The sequence below is a fragment of the Anarhichas minor genome, unplaced genomic scaffold, assembly GCF_050575085.1.
Source record: "Anarhichas minor isolate MPS153535 unplaced genomic scaffold, ASM5057508v1 ptg000026l, whole genome shotgun sequence".
Classification (NCBI taxonomy): Eukaryota; Metazoa; Chordata; class Actinopteri; order Perciformes; family Anarhichadidae; genus Anarhichas; species Anarhichas minor.
The window spans coordinates 17,538,260-17,554,042 of NW_027466472.1; the positions used below are offsets into that span (position 1 = coordinate 17,538,260).

Sequence of the window (15,783 nt, forward strand, 5' to 3'; positions counted from 1 at the left end):
TCGTTTAGGCCAAAGTTTCAAATGAACTAATTAAAAACTCATTAAAACATTTCAAATTTCAGTTAAACTTTTCAGCTTAGCTTTAGAAATATTTTGCTCTTCTGCTACGATCTCACATTTGAATGTTCAATCAGTTAGTTGGTACAGCAGACAATCATGCTTCCAGTATGATAATATTCACTGAAATGATTAGTCAATTAATGAATTTGTTGATTAACAGAAAATGAGCGACATAATTTGGTTATCGATTAATTTATCTAACAAAACTTGCCAAACACTTGCTGGCTTTGCTCTTAATTATGAATGATTATCTGCTTTTCCTTGTTTTATATCATAATAATGATGCGACTTTTTCACAAATTCTTGACATTTTATTGGCTAAATACAATATAAACAGTATAATATGCATATACTGTATCTTTACTGACTGAATACAATGTGTTTTGTTGTCTAAGGCATATAAGCCGTAGAAAACCCAAATACAATAACTCCTCCCTTTTATCAGTCTCCCTCTGTGCTTTCTCATGTTATTTGGAACAGATTGCATCTTAGTTTTCACAAAAGAAATCAGCAGAGGGTCCAGTCACATGATATCATTGGCAATTGTGTTCTTTCCATCTTTGCTATTGGAGAGAGTGGAATAGGAACATCCCTGCCAAATAAATGGACACAGTGTCTGAGAGTGTTATTGATTTTTCTCTTCATTTGTTTTGTTAAAGAAGGGGTCCGAGCTGTTGTATTCAGGATGATGGAAATTCTTAGTATGGGCCATTTTTTAAAGTCAGCAGCAGATACAGACGCTCAGTTTTGTGTTTTTGCTGTTTCTGTTTTGGTGTTTTGTGCAGGAGAAGGGCTCGTGTTGATCCACTAGTGGCACCATGAATCACGTTGGATTAAAGCGCTTATCAGACATATGATAACATTTTTATGCAGCAATGTTCGTGTGTATAACGGCTTCTGTCTGGGACGGAGAAGAGCAATCCTTCCGAAGATTTGCCTTAATTACCTGAATCGCACTCTGCTCTGATCTCGAAACATTAAAAAAATAAAATAAAATGCACTGCAATTACGAGATGATGAGTCAAAACTAAAGACGGTGATACAAACACTCTTAACTCTTCTCCTTTAAATCAGCAGGGTGGTGGTCTTAAGGGTGGACTCACTTTTCAGATATTATTGTCATTTTAAGATCATCTTATGCCACTTATGATATAATGCTAATATAATAGCATGGTAATGCATGTGCACCCTTTCAAAGAGAAATTAACTTTTAATTCTTTAGAAAATTCACACATTGAATTAGAATATCGAAACTGTATTCAAATATCCTAAATATATAAAACCACACTTCCAAAACAATTAATAAGTGTTACCAAAAGTGTGCAATGTCGGTGCTGTGGCTTATAATGGAAAACCCTGCTGTTTATTCTGACACTGTGTTGTCTAAAATGTTGGTGACTTTATTCATGTAAACAAACATGCATGTAAAGAGAACAGGCAATATTGAGGTCAGCAAAACTGATCGAGGTCATGATAATATATCTTCTGGTAAGTCAATAATGTAATTATGGTGACCGGCATAATTCAGTATCATGTATGTTTCATGAGTTTGTATAACACACACACACACACACACACACTCCTCTCATATTCTTCATCCTACCCTTCCAGATTGCACTCATGATGTTGTTTTCCCGCCATCTGGCAGCTGGTGGACGTTAATATTTTTTGCACATGGTTGATCATCTGTAACATGCAATATGTCCAGGTGTGGAATGAAAAAACAGCTGTGTAATAATGCTCACATTAGGAGGGGCTCCCTCTGGTCCAAGTTCGGTAATTAGCAAAGCCCTGTTATGAATCTAAAACTGTATCAACTGTAGCCAGCGGGGTGTGGCTGGGAGAATGGGTTGGGGGAGTGAGAGGGCGTATGTCATGGCAGCTGCATTAGTGGTTGCAGTCCCTGCAGTGTAAACATCACGTCCAGGCTTTTTTTGGTCATGTAACTCTGTTTTCACCGAAATATGTGGTTACTGTTTCTGAGGAACTTTATTAGAAACTGTTATCAAACACTCTGTGCCCCAAATGCATTTTCCATACTCTATTTTAGTTGGTGGCAAATTAGAAATTAGAATTTGTTAGTGCCCCTCTTTGTGCTCGCTTTTTGCTCCAAGCTAAATACTAATTCTCAGCATCATTTATGCCAGAGGGCAGAGTATTTATTATAGAAACCGTGACTGATTTTGACAAGCATTACAAACCAATACTAACACCTTCTTTAAGCGTTTCAATGCTCTGAACAGGCGTGGGAAATGTTACACAACTCTGAGGAGGTATAAGCTTCCCTTGTTGTTATACCACTTAATATCTTTCAGTCCTTAAGCACTACTAGTAGTAGTTTTACATTTTACATTTCCTTAAATTGTGAACTTAAACATCCTGGAGAAAAGTGGAAACGTAGATGTTATTCTTTCATGCATCTGCTCCTCAAGAGCATAGCTGCTCGATTTACCACTGGTTCCCTATTACGTCATTACCGCTCTCTTAAAGGGACAGCTCGGGTCTTTTATGAAGTGGGCTTGTATGAGGTTCTAATCCATAGTCTGTGTTATTACCCAAAGTAGATGGCGGTCTGCACGCGCCCAGTTTGGAGAAGCAGACAGTAGTCACCGCACAGAAGCAAAGCAATGTACTGTGGACGGGGCAGCAGCAAAGGGTATTTTAGACCCCTAAAAGAAAGGCCCGCCTAAAAAATGTCAAACTCAGTTTAAGTGTACGCTATATTTATAATATCTTTCGCTGATTTACCTTGCCATGAGACAGCCCTATCCAACGGGGAACTGAAGCTCTTGTATGCTCTTGCCAAAGCCACCATTCATTTTACCTCAAAGAGAAATATAGTATGTGAGACAAGGGGCACACCCCACCTGCATCAGTATTCCTCCTGCAACATCTCCAGTCTTGATCTTTGAGCCTGTGAGCACATAGTGCGCATGGAGCAGAGCCACGGTTTCACACTGCCAACACATTAACTGTTGCTCAACATGCTGAGCTTTCGTCAATCGATGCAGAAACATGTACTTGTGGCTTTTATGATTACAGCTTGATGAAGTGACTCAGACATGCGGATGGTAATTGGAGCTACCAGAGGATAAATTTAACATCTTTTAGTAGTAAAGGTATTTTGTGGGTTTTCCTCCTGGCAGACAGCTGCAGATGTGTCACCTAACGGGCTGGGAATTCCCTCTCTGAAAGGTAAACAAACCATGTTTGGGAAAAAGAAAATATTGGAAGAAGTTAGTTCCTCTTATTGAAAGTAAACAAGCCGACAGAAACGAACGGAAGAAGCACAAATTCCAAGTTATGCAGATAACATGTTTGTTTTCATACAGAGGCAGACAGAAGGTGTTAACCAGAACACATCTGCCTGGCTGTCTGAGATTCATATTGATTGCATTCTGCAGCCATAATGTTACATAGTGTACTCTAGTTCATCTTGTTTTTGTTCCAATACAGCTAGTGCCAATCGGAAGTCTGAGATTATTGTGAAAGAGATCAATCAGGCTTAGCTACACAATAGTGTTAAGCAGCGTAGAAGTGTTTGTGTTTCTCAGAGGATTTTGTTGAGACCCCGGCTGCATTTGTTATATCGGCACTTTGATCTGAACTTACTTTTGTCAGTCAGAGTTGGCCTCTGCTGCCAGTAGTGAGCTGCCTGTTGGGACTGTGAGGAAGGTTGTCCAAGGGCAGCACATGACTGCAGCTCATTGTTGCACAACTTTCTCCCTCTTTCTGTCTTTGGTTAGATCTGTTTTTTTTTTCTGTATCTCTCTCACACACAATTCCCCACGCATTGTCACACACACACACACACACACACACACACACTGACCATTTGACATTAATTTCGTGGCCAGTACCTTGCACGATATATAAGATATTTGTGCTGATGTTTTGGTGCTTGTCATCATTATAGGTCCTACAATTCTACTTTGAAATTTGACTTTGATTGTTTTGCAATTAGTTTTATTTCTTAAATGTTTGATTTAAATCAAAAAAAAAAGGAATTTAAAGAGTAAATTCACCACAATGGTAAAAAAGCTAAATTAATCCTGGTGGTGGCCATGGAGACAGTTTTGTGCTATTAATATTTTAAGATATTTGCCTCTGAAGCATGTACCGAGGAGAACGTCATTTTGTTTGTGCTCCTCAAAACGTCATTGCAGACGTTCCTCTGTTACTCCAAATTATATGAATTTAGTTGGCATGCTCAATACAAAGGCCAAGCAGAAAATATCTTGACATATGGTTGAACTGAATCTTTTTGGCATGATTTAAGGCACAGAGAAACAGGCCAGTGTTACATACATAACATATTTCATAGATGCTTATGTACAGTACACACAAACATAAACATTCCCTCTCCTTTGGCTTCTCCCTCTCTACACATGCACGCCTGTCTCTCTCCCCTCCCAAAGTGCCCTTCATGTGCATCGATTTTTTTGTTGAAATAACGAGACTCCATGGCACTGGAAGGTCAGGTTTCTGCAGCCACAGAGCTGTCTGAGGTCGGTCTGCTACTGATGCCACTGCCGTGCATCCCACAATACCACTGGCAGCATCTGAAGCAGCTGCTGGAGACCAGAGACCTGAATATACTTTGTGCACACCCGTCATAAAAATCATCAAAGAAGATTGTAAATATGAAGAAATCCTACAGAATGTAGACGAAACTGTTGAGCTGAATAGAGTGGTGCAAGTTGTCGCTCATTCAATCTTGAACAAACCCCTGACAACCAAAAGCAAAAGATTTCAAGAGAAATTGGACATTCGAGCTCCTCTTGCACCGACACATAAGCACATAGTTGCGTGTTTTTCTAATTCTCACAATCTGTCGATGGGTGTTAGCGCTGTTGTTATCAGATACTGATGGCTGGGTGTGTGGTGTGTGTGTGTGTGTGTGTGTGTGTGTGCACACCCAGGGAGACCCACCCCCAAGCACAATCTAATGAATGGAACATCATCTCGTCAATCACGGGCTTTGTTCGGCTCTCTCCCAGCTGTTTGAACTCCGAGACGAGGATAATCTCAACTAAGGGATGAGGTTTTTACTTGTCAGCAGTCCTTTTTTTTTTTTTTTGCTTTATTGTTCCCTCTTTTGCGTGACGGCTCTCACACTGTTTTGGTTTCCTCCTCTTCACTTTGTCTGTTCCCCTGGCTGTCCCTTGGAGTCAGGATTGTTTTTCAGTTAAACTGTTGCCCTTAAGATGGTGAGAAATGGGAAAAAAGAATAACTACTAAATCAGCATTTCCAACAGCAGGCTCAGCAGTTTTTGTCAAATAGCTATTGAAAAGAGATCAGATTTATTCAAAGGGGGGGTTACATTAAACCCCATGTGTTGATGATTGATGATTTGTGCAGATGTACAAATCATCAATCTCATCTCAGTTTCCAAAATAATAAATGTTACTGTTGATTTAGTCTTCTCAGAACTTCCCCATTTGCTCATTCTTGGATAAGAAAGTCATAGATTTGCACTCTATGTGAAATGTAGACGTACCAACAAGGATTGAAGAGGAACCTTTTTGAAAGATAATAGTAAAGTTGTGGTCATTGTTTGCTTTTCTCCTCAACAGTAGCTGTGCCAGAGAAATGTCAGTTAAACTGTGACTGGTGTTGGCAACACATAAACTTCCCCCGACGTGACAGGAATTTCCCAAAATGCGACAAACCAAAAGCATCCAAGTAGTAGTGTAATGTTGTGACATCAAGCTAATTTTATGTCGTCATTATTGGTGCAAGTATGCTGTAGAAACAGAAATAAAACTGCAGCTCACTCTCGTTTAGATAACTTTATGCCACAAGCATAGCTGCTCATAAATCAACCTTCATTTCTCTACGTTTTTGGTTTTCCTTAATCCTTGGTTATCCTAAAATATCTGGTGTCCACCATCCATTTGGGTAATAATCTTTGTAGATTTTTGTGTACAGATTCTGGCTGTGTGTGTAGCCATTTTTCATCTTCACTTTGGCATCGGCTCAATTGTTCAAATGACAGGTTTAGTATTGGCCCTGTGGCAAAGCCAATCACTCTAATTGGTGGCTGCTACCCGGCCTAAAGTCACATGGAAACTGCAGATGGACTCTTCTGGAATGGGATATATTCTTTGGCTGACTGTTTATATGCAATTCTGCTGCTGAAAGTAGATGTTTATACCTGTCCTCATCTTGTAATCAGCAATTTGGAGTCCAATCTGCTTGCTGTTGTGCAGATAGGCCTGCCTCTTCTGTCACACTATAACCCAGTCAACGTAATTGGTAGGCTGGTAGTGTTAGCGCAGATAAAGCCGTGATTACAGAGCTGCTTCCTGTGTTCAGGAGTGCGCAGACATTTCATGTAACTGTTTTAGATGCAGAGACGTTTATGCGGGCAGATTTACAGCATGGCTGCAAAGTCTACAGTATTTGCAAAGTGGAGGACATTCTGCTTTTTATCAATGAAGAGGTCACTGCTGCTGCTTTTACTCGTACGGTCGGCCTTAAATTGTTTGCTGCAAGATTTTTACTCCAATCTGCCCAAAACAGTATGTTACGGAGTATAAAATATCCCTGTTATTTTTCAGATTTTCAGTATTATTTTTATAAGACTACACAAAAATGGAGAGTCCACAATGGAGATATACATTTTTTCTTCCCCAAACGGTAACCTGGGTTCTTACTGAGCTGTGGCTTTGCCGACACTGTTAACAGGTGACCAGGCTGCATATAAACACAATCAAAGGGAATTAATTCAGCCCAGAATCTAATGCATTCACCCTTAGAAATGCACTTAGGTTTATTGGAGTGATTGTATAAAGCATCCTGACTAAATCACTAAAGTGTACATTGTAGTTGAGAGCATACACAAGTATCACATTCTCCATTCATCATGACTTCTGAGTTTCCACACACGAGCGTGTTGTCATTCTGTAATGTACTGCATTGTCAGAGCAAATTATCCTTTTTTTCGTTTTTTGGCTCAGTTGGCTGCATTCGGCGGCACAGCCCTTTCCAGGTAAGTCTTGCATTTTATTTTCCCAATGAGACAATGAAAAGCAACACTCAACCTCCACCACCAATTGTCTCAGCTCTTCATCCGTCTGTTGCAGGTCGACAGTATTTATCCACCCGCCGCCTTACAAAAAAACGAGGTCAGAGGGTTGAAAATGAGCTGCTGGTTTAGACCAAACTCTGTCATGCAGTGGCCCCGACAAGCCCCGAGCCTTTAAGGTGATTGATCAGTCCGGTCTTTAGAGGCAAATTGATGTCGCAGTGTAGTCGATGTAGGCGGTGCTCACGTGATGCTGCTGAGCAGGCAGGCAAAGGGGAGTAATGTGATCAGGGGACGCTACTGTGTGCCTGCTCTGCTTGACACACACAGTGAGCCGTTTTCAAGGGAGAACGACACAGCCACGTCACTTTGTTCCCTTCAGACTAACCCGCAGAGCAAGGACGCCATTTTCCCCTCATCCTGTAGTAGAGCATCACGATCCACAGCGCTTAAAACTCTCCGCGGCGTGTCGACCTAACCCACCTCTGCTGCAGCGAGCTTCTTCTTCATCCAGTTATATCAGTCTCATGGAACCCCCCCCCCATCTGCTAACCACACATGCAAATGGACCCCACTATGCGGCCTCCTGGGACACAGTGTTGCTTTAAAGAGCCACTGGTCCGGCAGATCCATGCAGGACAACAAATAATGTATCTACGTACTTAACACTGCAGTCATTGAGCCGTTGCTCTTTTCCAGGTTGACTTAAGCAGGTACATGTAGAGGCCTTTTTTCAAGGGCACTTTGACAGGACCCCTGGGAGGATCAAACCTACTGCCTGACCTTTATGTCACAAGATGGCGCCCCCCCCCCCCCCACCACCACCAGGCCACCCTGCAGAGCCATATCTGAGAGGCTAATTTGCAAAACTCCTTGTAGCTGTCTCAGCTCCGCGGCTATATTTTTAAGTGCAATCTCATATGGAACCATTAAGAAAATTACATTTTTCTTTGTGTACTCAATTTAAAGGCAGGTGGACAAGGCGTACTTTAGATGATTATCTTGTATGGAATATTTAAGGAGCGATTATGAGCCTGATGAAAAGTGTACAACTGCTGTATTGAGACGATTCAAAGGCTTCCTCTTCCTTCATGTTTCCATCAGACACCATTTTGATTCAATAGGTCCATGGTATTCTCTATTTTTATATCTCATTTCAGATAAGATTATCATATGTCCTCGTCTAAATTTGCCCGGGCTGAGAGGAAATGAGCACCCTACAAAGACGCTCTTGTCCTTAGTGATCTGGCAGGGTTCTAATTTTGGCCCCCTGAGTCCAGCAGCCGGCTTCTATTAGATTATGGCCAGAGAGCAGATGAGACATAGGTGATGTATTATAGAGCATAATTGAAAAATTGCTCATGAACTTAGGAGCTCTTTGACCCAGAATAGCCATATGTCGTTCACCAACCAAAAGGCTCCTTTAATGCATTGCTGTTGATAGTCTGATGTTTGTTTCAAAAGTGAAGGAATGTCATGGGAAGAACTCTTTGTCTCTTTTAACTGCCTTGTTTGATGTTGAGGTTTCAGCGTAGTCGTAGAGAAAACAGCCGCTGGTAATGACGTCAAAAAACTATAATTAGCCTTTATTTTTTACTTGTGCCAGTCCCTCCCAGTTTTATTACTGTTCTTTGTCAGATGCAGTGTAACAAATTACTTCTACCTTTGGTTAATAAACATTTCACCACCTAATATTGACAGTACATTAGTCAGTGGAGGAAAATATTACCAGAAGCACCTAAGGGAGAGTTTTAGTGTTATATTTTCTGCTCTTTTCTTTATTTCTGTATTGTGGACTGACTTGATAGAATTTCTTCCCAGTGGTAACATACATCATCAGACCCATTAGTGTCAGTGATGAGCCATGTAGGCTATTCCATCAGCGGACTGGACCGGCTCGTCTTTCTTCTCCTTCTTATTCTGACAGTCATGTGTGGCAGTTAATCAAAAACCATTTAGGGCACGCACAAAAACATACTCTTGTGCACACGCACTTCGTGAAAATGAACCAGATTACATTTTAGCTTTGAAGTTGTGTCGTCAGTATTTCAGTCATTAAGCCTGCATGTGTTTTTCCATGCAGCTCTCCACTCTGGCGGGGGTGGAGGGGTGGGGGGGGGGGACTGTCTTTCTACAACAAATCAATATATCTACCCATGTTAGTGGTGCCCTAGTGCTCACCGCACTGGATGAAAGCTTTTACAAAGCTTTTTGTGGAGAAAGGAGATGATGCCTAACCAGCCTATGGAGAGCGGAATCTCTCAGAACAATGGTGTAATTGAGGAGCATTGGGGGGCGGGGCCTGCCTTCGTGGCGGTGGGCCTGGGCATCTCACTGATGTCCGCTGGCCTGGAGACCCCACAGCAGAGGCCTTTTTCCCCCTCAGGCCTGGATGTGACCTCATTCAGCTAACTGGGCTTCAGAATACCCCCGCCCTCCAACCAGCCCACATGCATGCACACATGCTCACACTCCATGTTTTGCCGTGTGTTTTCTGTTGTTTTGCAGTGGCTGTGGTCCCTCTGTATGGTCAGCTCACATTATGACTCACACAGGGCATCAGCCTCTTCTTAAAGGGCAGTTGGACCCATAATATGCTTTGTAAAAGGTCTGAGATAGGAGGAGGAGAATGGTGGAGAACAAGCAAAATGCATGTGTCTGTTAGAAAGGAGTGAGAATTCTGTTACTTTTCAGATATGATTTAAATTAGAGCTGAAGCAGTTGATTGACTGTTGTTTTAAGTAATTTATAAAAACAAAAATACACTGATTCCAGCTTCTAAAATGAGAAGATGTTCTGTTAATATCCTTGTAAATTAAACATCTTTGGGTTCCAGACTGTTTGTTGGACAAAACATACAATTTTAAGACATCACCTTAGTCTCGTGGAAATTTTCTTTTTGTACTTTTTTGACTTTACATAGATGGAAGTAGTATTTATCTTGCATCTACTGTACAGTGTGTGATGGGAAAAAGAGAGAGATTGGTATTAGCACAAGAGGATTGTTTTTTTTTTTTTTTTTTCCTCCCTCCCATCAGCTTGTGTTGCACACAGCACCACGGGTCGATGGATCAGTGGGCCGCCCACTCTCTACTCCTACAGCTCAGTGTGCGCCTCCTCTATTTGGCCTCCTGCCTAGTCTATTTGCAGCATCCCTTTCTCAGATTCATCTTTTCTTTGGAGCCTTTCGATGCCGATATCAGGGATGTCACACATAAACAATAAGACTGTACCACCATGTCGTTCACACAGTCCTGCTGTGCAAAACAATGCAACTCAATAAAATCAAACAAAGCACACATAGGCACTGGTCAGAAAGAATAGCGTGGATCATGGGCTGTTAAATCACTCGTACCCTGCGGCCTAAAAAAAAGCCGAAGGATACTGTTTTCTCTTGAGACAGATCCCTCATCTCTATTGATCAGAGTGCAGGCTACTGAATACCAGACTCCATGCAAGGTCATGTTGAGGCTTAAAATCTTCAAATGAATTACACACTGCCCTTTGACTTCAAGACTTGTGACGACAAAAGAAAAATAGATGAATGATTATTTGGCAGATTGTTACTTTCTGTCGCATAAGATTGCAATCTGCTTTTAAATTCCCAAGACAAGCCATGAGATTGGGTTTCTAAAAAAAATAAAACAGCACATGTTATGGGTTAAACAATCAATAACTCCAATTTCTCCGGTCTGCAGATGGCAGGTTACACCATATGCCCCGTTCTGTCGGAGCAGATGTCACCGGCTCAATGGCTCCGCTGACCGGAGAACGCAAGTCCTCTGCCCCCATCCACTCCAGCCAGCCAGTCCTCTTCACCTTTGATGTGCCTGTTCGCCACACACACCACAGCTCCCTGTCCAACAGCGCACCCCAGGACTACCTCCTCCTCCATCAGTGCATGAGCAGGAAGACAGAGAGTGCACGGTAAAGGTCTCGACCCTCAGGCGTCCTGTGTCAGTTTCCTGTTATCCCTTAATGCAGGTCAACGTACAGGTTTACGACGCTTCCTCAGTTCAGATGCCCCTAAGGGTTGGAACTACTGTTGCGGTGGGAAAATTATCCAACTGCTTTGTGTGTGTGTGTGTGTGTGTGTGTGTGTGTGTGTGTGTGTGTGTGTGTGTGTGTGTGTGTGTGTGTGTGTGTGTGTGTGTGTGTGTGTGTGTGTGTGTGTGTGTGTGTGTGTGTGTGTGACAAAGCATTGTGGAAATGTTATAATGTATTTCACAAGTGCTCTGACTGAGGAAGTGCCAATTTTTAACAATGATATTGAATTGAAGTGAATATTCTAAACTGAAAATATTCGAAAATGAGTAATGATAATCTGGAAGAAATGTTGCTACGAGCATTGTGGTTCTACAAACAAACACGTTTTTTGTTATTTGCTAGAATTTAATTTAAAATGCTAAAATACTACAGGGGTAGGTGGGGATCGGCAACATGGATACCATTTTCAGACACAGTAATGTCATTTTATATTGCAATATTTCAAATGATTTAAAGATAAAATGTCTGTTTTTGTTTAGTCCGCTGTATGAAATATCAGAAAAATAATGGTCATTCATCCCAATAATGCAAAATAAACAACAAAATATGCAATGCAACAAAAGATGGGCATACTTGTTGAGCAACTGTATGTATAAGGACACGCATGCTTATCTCGGCTATATGCTGAGCGGGAGAACAAAGGGAACAAGTGTTTATGTGAAATGCACTCCTGAGTTTTCCCATTAACATTCACCTCACCTCCTGCTGCCGCCATGCCCGCTCCTAAGAATCAAAAGGCAGCTTTAATAATGATGCCATTCAGCAGATAGCTGGCACAGTCGATGATCAATGAGGTTGAGGCTGCAATTCATCACTCCTATAGGTTTAGACTCGCTCGGGGTAGAACTGCCCTCTCAGCCACACGATTTGCACATAAATCTGCTGTGTTGGAGCTCTGTGAAACCAAACCTCACAATCCATCTCATCAGCTTTATGCAGATATTTCTGTCACTCCCTCACCAGCTTCTGCTCCGTGGGCCTGCTAATTAAGACAGGCATCTGGTGGCGGGGTATGATTCATGATTTCATGAAACTCCACTGGTTTGATGACCAATGGTATGAATTAATCTATGTAAAAAGCCCCCATGAAGCCACAATGATGGAAGGCAGAGTAATGAACAAGATCATTGATTGATGATTGGCATCCTGAGGAGACAGAGGAAGAATTGATGAAACACAACATGCCATCTGACATGAAAAAGGGAACAAAGTCAGAGAAAGCAAAATGTTATGTCAATATTAATTGTATTACGTTTGATGCATTATTCATTTGAAATGGTTACATTTATGATGGAGATTGAACGCAAGCATTAGAAACCTGCAGTGTAGCTAACGCGTGCAGAACATCCCAAGGAAGATCAGTACAGACATAAAGAAACGAGTCATTGAGGATATCTCATCTTTGCATTGGCCGACTAAATCGGACCATTGCTCAGCTAACTGGCTAGAAATGTCTAAGCTGTAGGTTTGCTCTAGTAGGCACTCAAGGTCAAGGCCTACAAAGGAGCTAGAATAAATGAGGCATGTCCCTTGGGTGTCTCACCGAAGCTGGAAAAACTGTGGGAAGGTATAGCGTTCTACCTCTTAGCACGAATGTCCTCTCCCTGTCGACATACAGAAAACATGTAAACACATCAGCTTTTCAGGGAAATGTTAAGAATACTAAAATTGAATGTGTATGCTAGAGCTGCACAAATGTGCTCTGACAGTGATGACAAGGTGTGTTGTTTTTTTACTAGGCTGAGACGTGAAGTGCTACAGTGCCATCTAGTGGCTATGTGGATCATTTCATTGGAATTGCCTTTTATAGGTTGGCATTGGAGCATGAGACAGATGTCTGTTTTGGAGGGAGCATTTAGGCACTGTGAAAATTGGGGGACCATAAAGACTTAATGTTCGCATTTGTGTAATATTGTGTATGTCTCTGTCCATGTTGCAGGAGTGCCAGTTTCTCCCAGGCCACGCGAAGCAATCTGTTTGTTGGGAGCGACTCTGCGGTGCAGAAACTCTCCCATGGCTTTTCCCACTGTCTCAACGGCATGGGCGGCCAGTTGCACGGCTTCTACAGCCTGCCCAAGCCAGGAAAACACCAGTTACCGGGCCTTGATGACTCCCCGCAGGAGGCCTGTTATGTGCTACCGCGAGGTTACAGCTCTGAGGCACCGGCTCACAGCGGTCTAGGTGACCCAGATCTGGAGGACGAGGAGGTTTACACCTTCAAGACGCCCTGCAACGCCCTTGCCACCGTGCACAGCAACGAACGTCCGACTGACAATTACGACCTTCCTACGACGCCTGGCTCCTTCTACCAGATCCCCCGGACGTTTGATAAGAATCACAATGCCTTGACACCCTCCAGCTCTGAGTCGTCTTCTTGTGCTCCCCCTCCCAGGCCCCCCAAACCTAGCCAGGGTTCAGAGGGGCAGTGGGGAAGTCCCCAGTCGGTAGGGAGCCAGAATGGAGAGGTGACGCCTGCAGTGTCGGTTATCCCACGCAGGAATACTCTCCCTGCTGTCGAGAACATCAGGCTGCACAGAGGTACACTGAATGCAATTAGTGGATTTACTGCTTTCCTAATACGTTCCTTCAAAACGACACTTGTTTCGTTAAACGCAATTTCAGTTGACTCGCACAGATCTTTTGAAATCGCACATTTGACCTGTTTCCTGTTTCCTCAAATGCACGTCTGACTTCATCAGTCCGATCTCTTGTGGTGTCGCACTGACTCTGTGCTTTCTCTTCCTCCCCCTCTCTCTCTCACTCTTTCCCTCTTCCTCTATCTCTCTCTCATTTTACTGATTTAACGCCAGCAGCTAAGCAGAAACAAACAGGCCAGTCTAGCAGACACTGTTCTGTTGAGACGCTAATGAAATTCAAAGCCATACAGCCCGCTCCAGAATGCCTCGTTCCAGGCTGATAAGCAATGAAAAAAGAAAAAAAACACTCGCAGACACAATGCGCGGCCTCTTATTATTCTGTGTTCTCTGCTTCGCCAAGCCCATGCTCAGGCCTTGTACAGCCAGAGACTAGAATAGACCTGTGACCTTGTTAGTTAGGCTACAGGCTATTCACACACCTGTGCTGCAAAGACTAATTACAACCCAGTGAAGCATTTAATGAAATGTCACTTGTGTTCTGTTTGTTTCATTAGAAACGTGAGTTTTCTCCTGGAAATGTCAGGCGTTTTTTGTCTATATCGGCCTATTTTTGCATTGTACTACTTTACTTGTGGAGCCCTGTTTTTCTTTTTAGAGTTTATGTCGGTTGTAAACATAGATCTCTCTCCTCGCTTCTCTCCACAGGCTCCTCGTTTGAAACTAACAGCCATCACCGTCCCATCCATTTCAACAACTCCGGCCAGTCTGTGGAGTCTGTCAATGATGGGTTCAGCTCCTACCTGGTGAGTCACTCTCTCCCTTCAACTGCACTCCCTCCTCAGACAGATGCTGTTAGTGCGACATCATAAACTGCATAGATAGAAAAAGCATCTCTCCTGTATTTACTCAAATTGAGTGCTACAGTTTTCCTGCCATATTGAGCCCAGAGAGTTTAAGAGAGGAATGCACGCTCTGTCTCTTTTGACAACAGAGAACCAAAGCGCCTCTGACTCGCTCAGACAGCGGCAACTCAGATGACAACTATGTGCCCATGAATCCTGGCTCCTCGCCACTCAGCGCTGCCCAGGCTGACAGCCCTAAAAATATCTACATCCCTATGAGCCCTGGGCCACATCACTTTGATTTCCCAGGATTCTCTGCAACATTACCTGCCCGTAAGGGGAGCAGCGCCTCCCTGTGTCACCGGCCCAGCCGCCTCAGTGATGTCACACCACCACCCATCAACCGAAACCTCAAACCTAACAGGAAATGTGAGTCTCTGACAGCAAAGCTCGTCGCTGATCCCAAAGTTTGGGTTGTCTTGTTTGTTTTGTTGATTGTTTTTTCAAGGACAATGATTTCTTCTTGACAGTCTCTGCTCTTGTTTTCCACAGCAAAGCCAACACCTCTTGATTTGAAGAACAATGGGATCATTGATGAGCTGCCATTTAAGAGCCCAGTCACCATGTCCTGGACACGGCCCATGTGAGTCTCGTATCAGTCATTCAAGCTAGGTTACCAAAGGCCACTGACACACACACACACGCACACACACACTGTCCTGCACGGTCAGAAGGTAGAAGCACTCACAGTCCTGTCTGCTTTGCTTCAGGCCTGCTATGAACTCCATGTCCTCCCAGCATTGTCGTCCCATCTCCACACAAAGCATCACCAGCACCGACTCTGCAGACAGTGAGGAGAATTATGTGGCTATGGTGAGTCCCAGTAGCCGGAGGGGAGATCAGGAGAGCACATTGTGTTCTTTGTTTTTAATGATCCACTTGTTTTCGTGCTATGCTTATTACTCTGTGTGAGTGAAACCTCCCTCTCTCGTCCCCATTAGCAGAACCCAGCGTCTACCTCCCCAGCCGTGAGCGGCACCAGTAGCCCGGCCCCTCGGAAGTGTGGCAACGTGGACTACCTAGCGCTGGACTTCCAGCCAGGGTCACCCAGTCCGCACAGAAAAGTAAGCAGATGATTTTGTAGACTCAATTTGTTCTGCATTTTTTTTTATTTCTACCGCAGTGCAGTTCGCCCCGGGCCAGAAT

The 15,783-nt window shown here is 43.1% G+C and overlaps 1 protein-coding gene across 1 annotated transcript in view; it reads left to right on the top strand.

Annotated features, from left to right (window-relative positions):
- The window catches only part of gab2 (GRB2-associated binding protein 2), a 33,800-nt gene that overhangs the window by 14,918 nt on the left and 3,099 nt on the right, over window positions 1-15,783 (top strand). Inside the window, exons 3-9 of the mRNA XM_076100939.1 lie at window positions 10,790-11,018; window positions 13,078-13,676; window positions 14,441-14,538; window positions 14,727-15,006; window positions 15,130-15,220; window positions 15,348-15,450; window positions 15,579-15,701. Coding sequence (XP_075957054.1) covers window positions 10,790-11,018; window positions 13,078-13,676; window positions 14,441-14,538; window positions 14,727-15,006; window positions 15,130-15,220; window positions 15,348-15,450; window positions 15,579-15,701 — 1,523 coding nt within the window. The remainder of the gene's footprint in view (window positions 1-10,789; window positions 11,019-13,077; window positions 13,677-14,440; window positions 14,539-14,726; window positions 15,007-15,129; window positions 15,221-15,347; window positions 15,451-15,578; window positions 15,702-15,783) is intronic.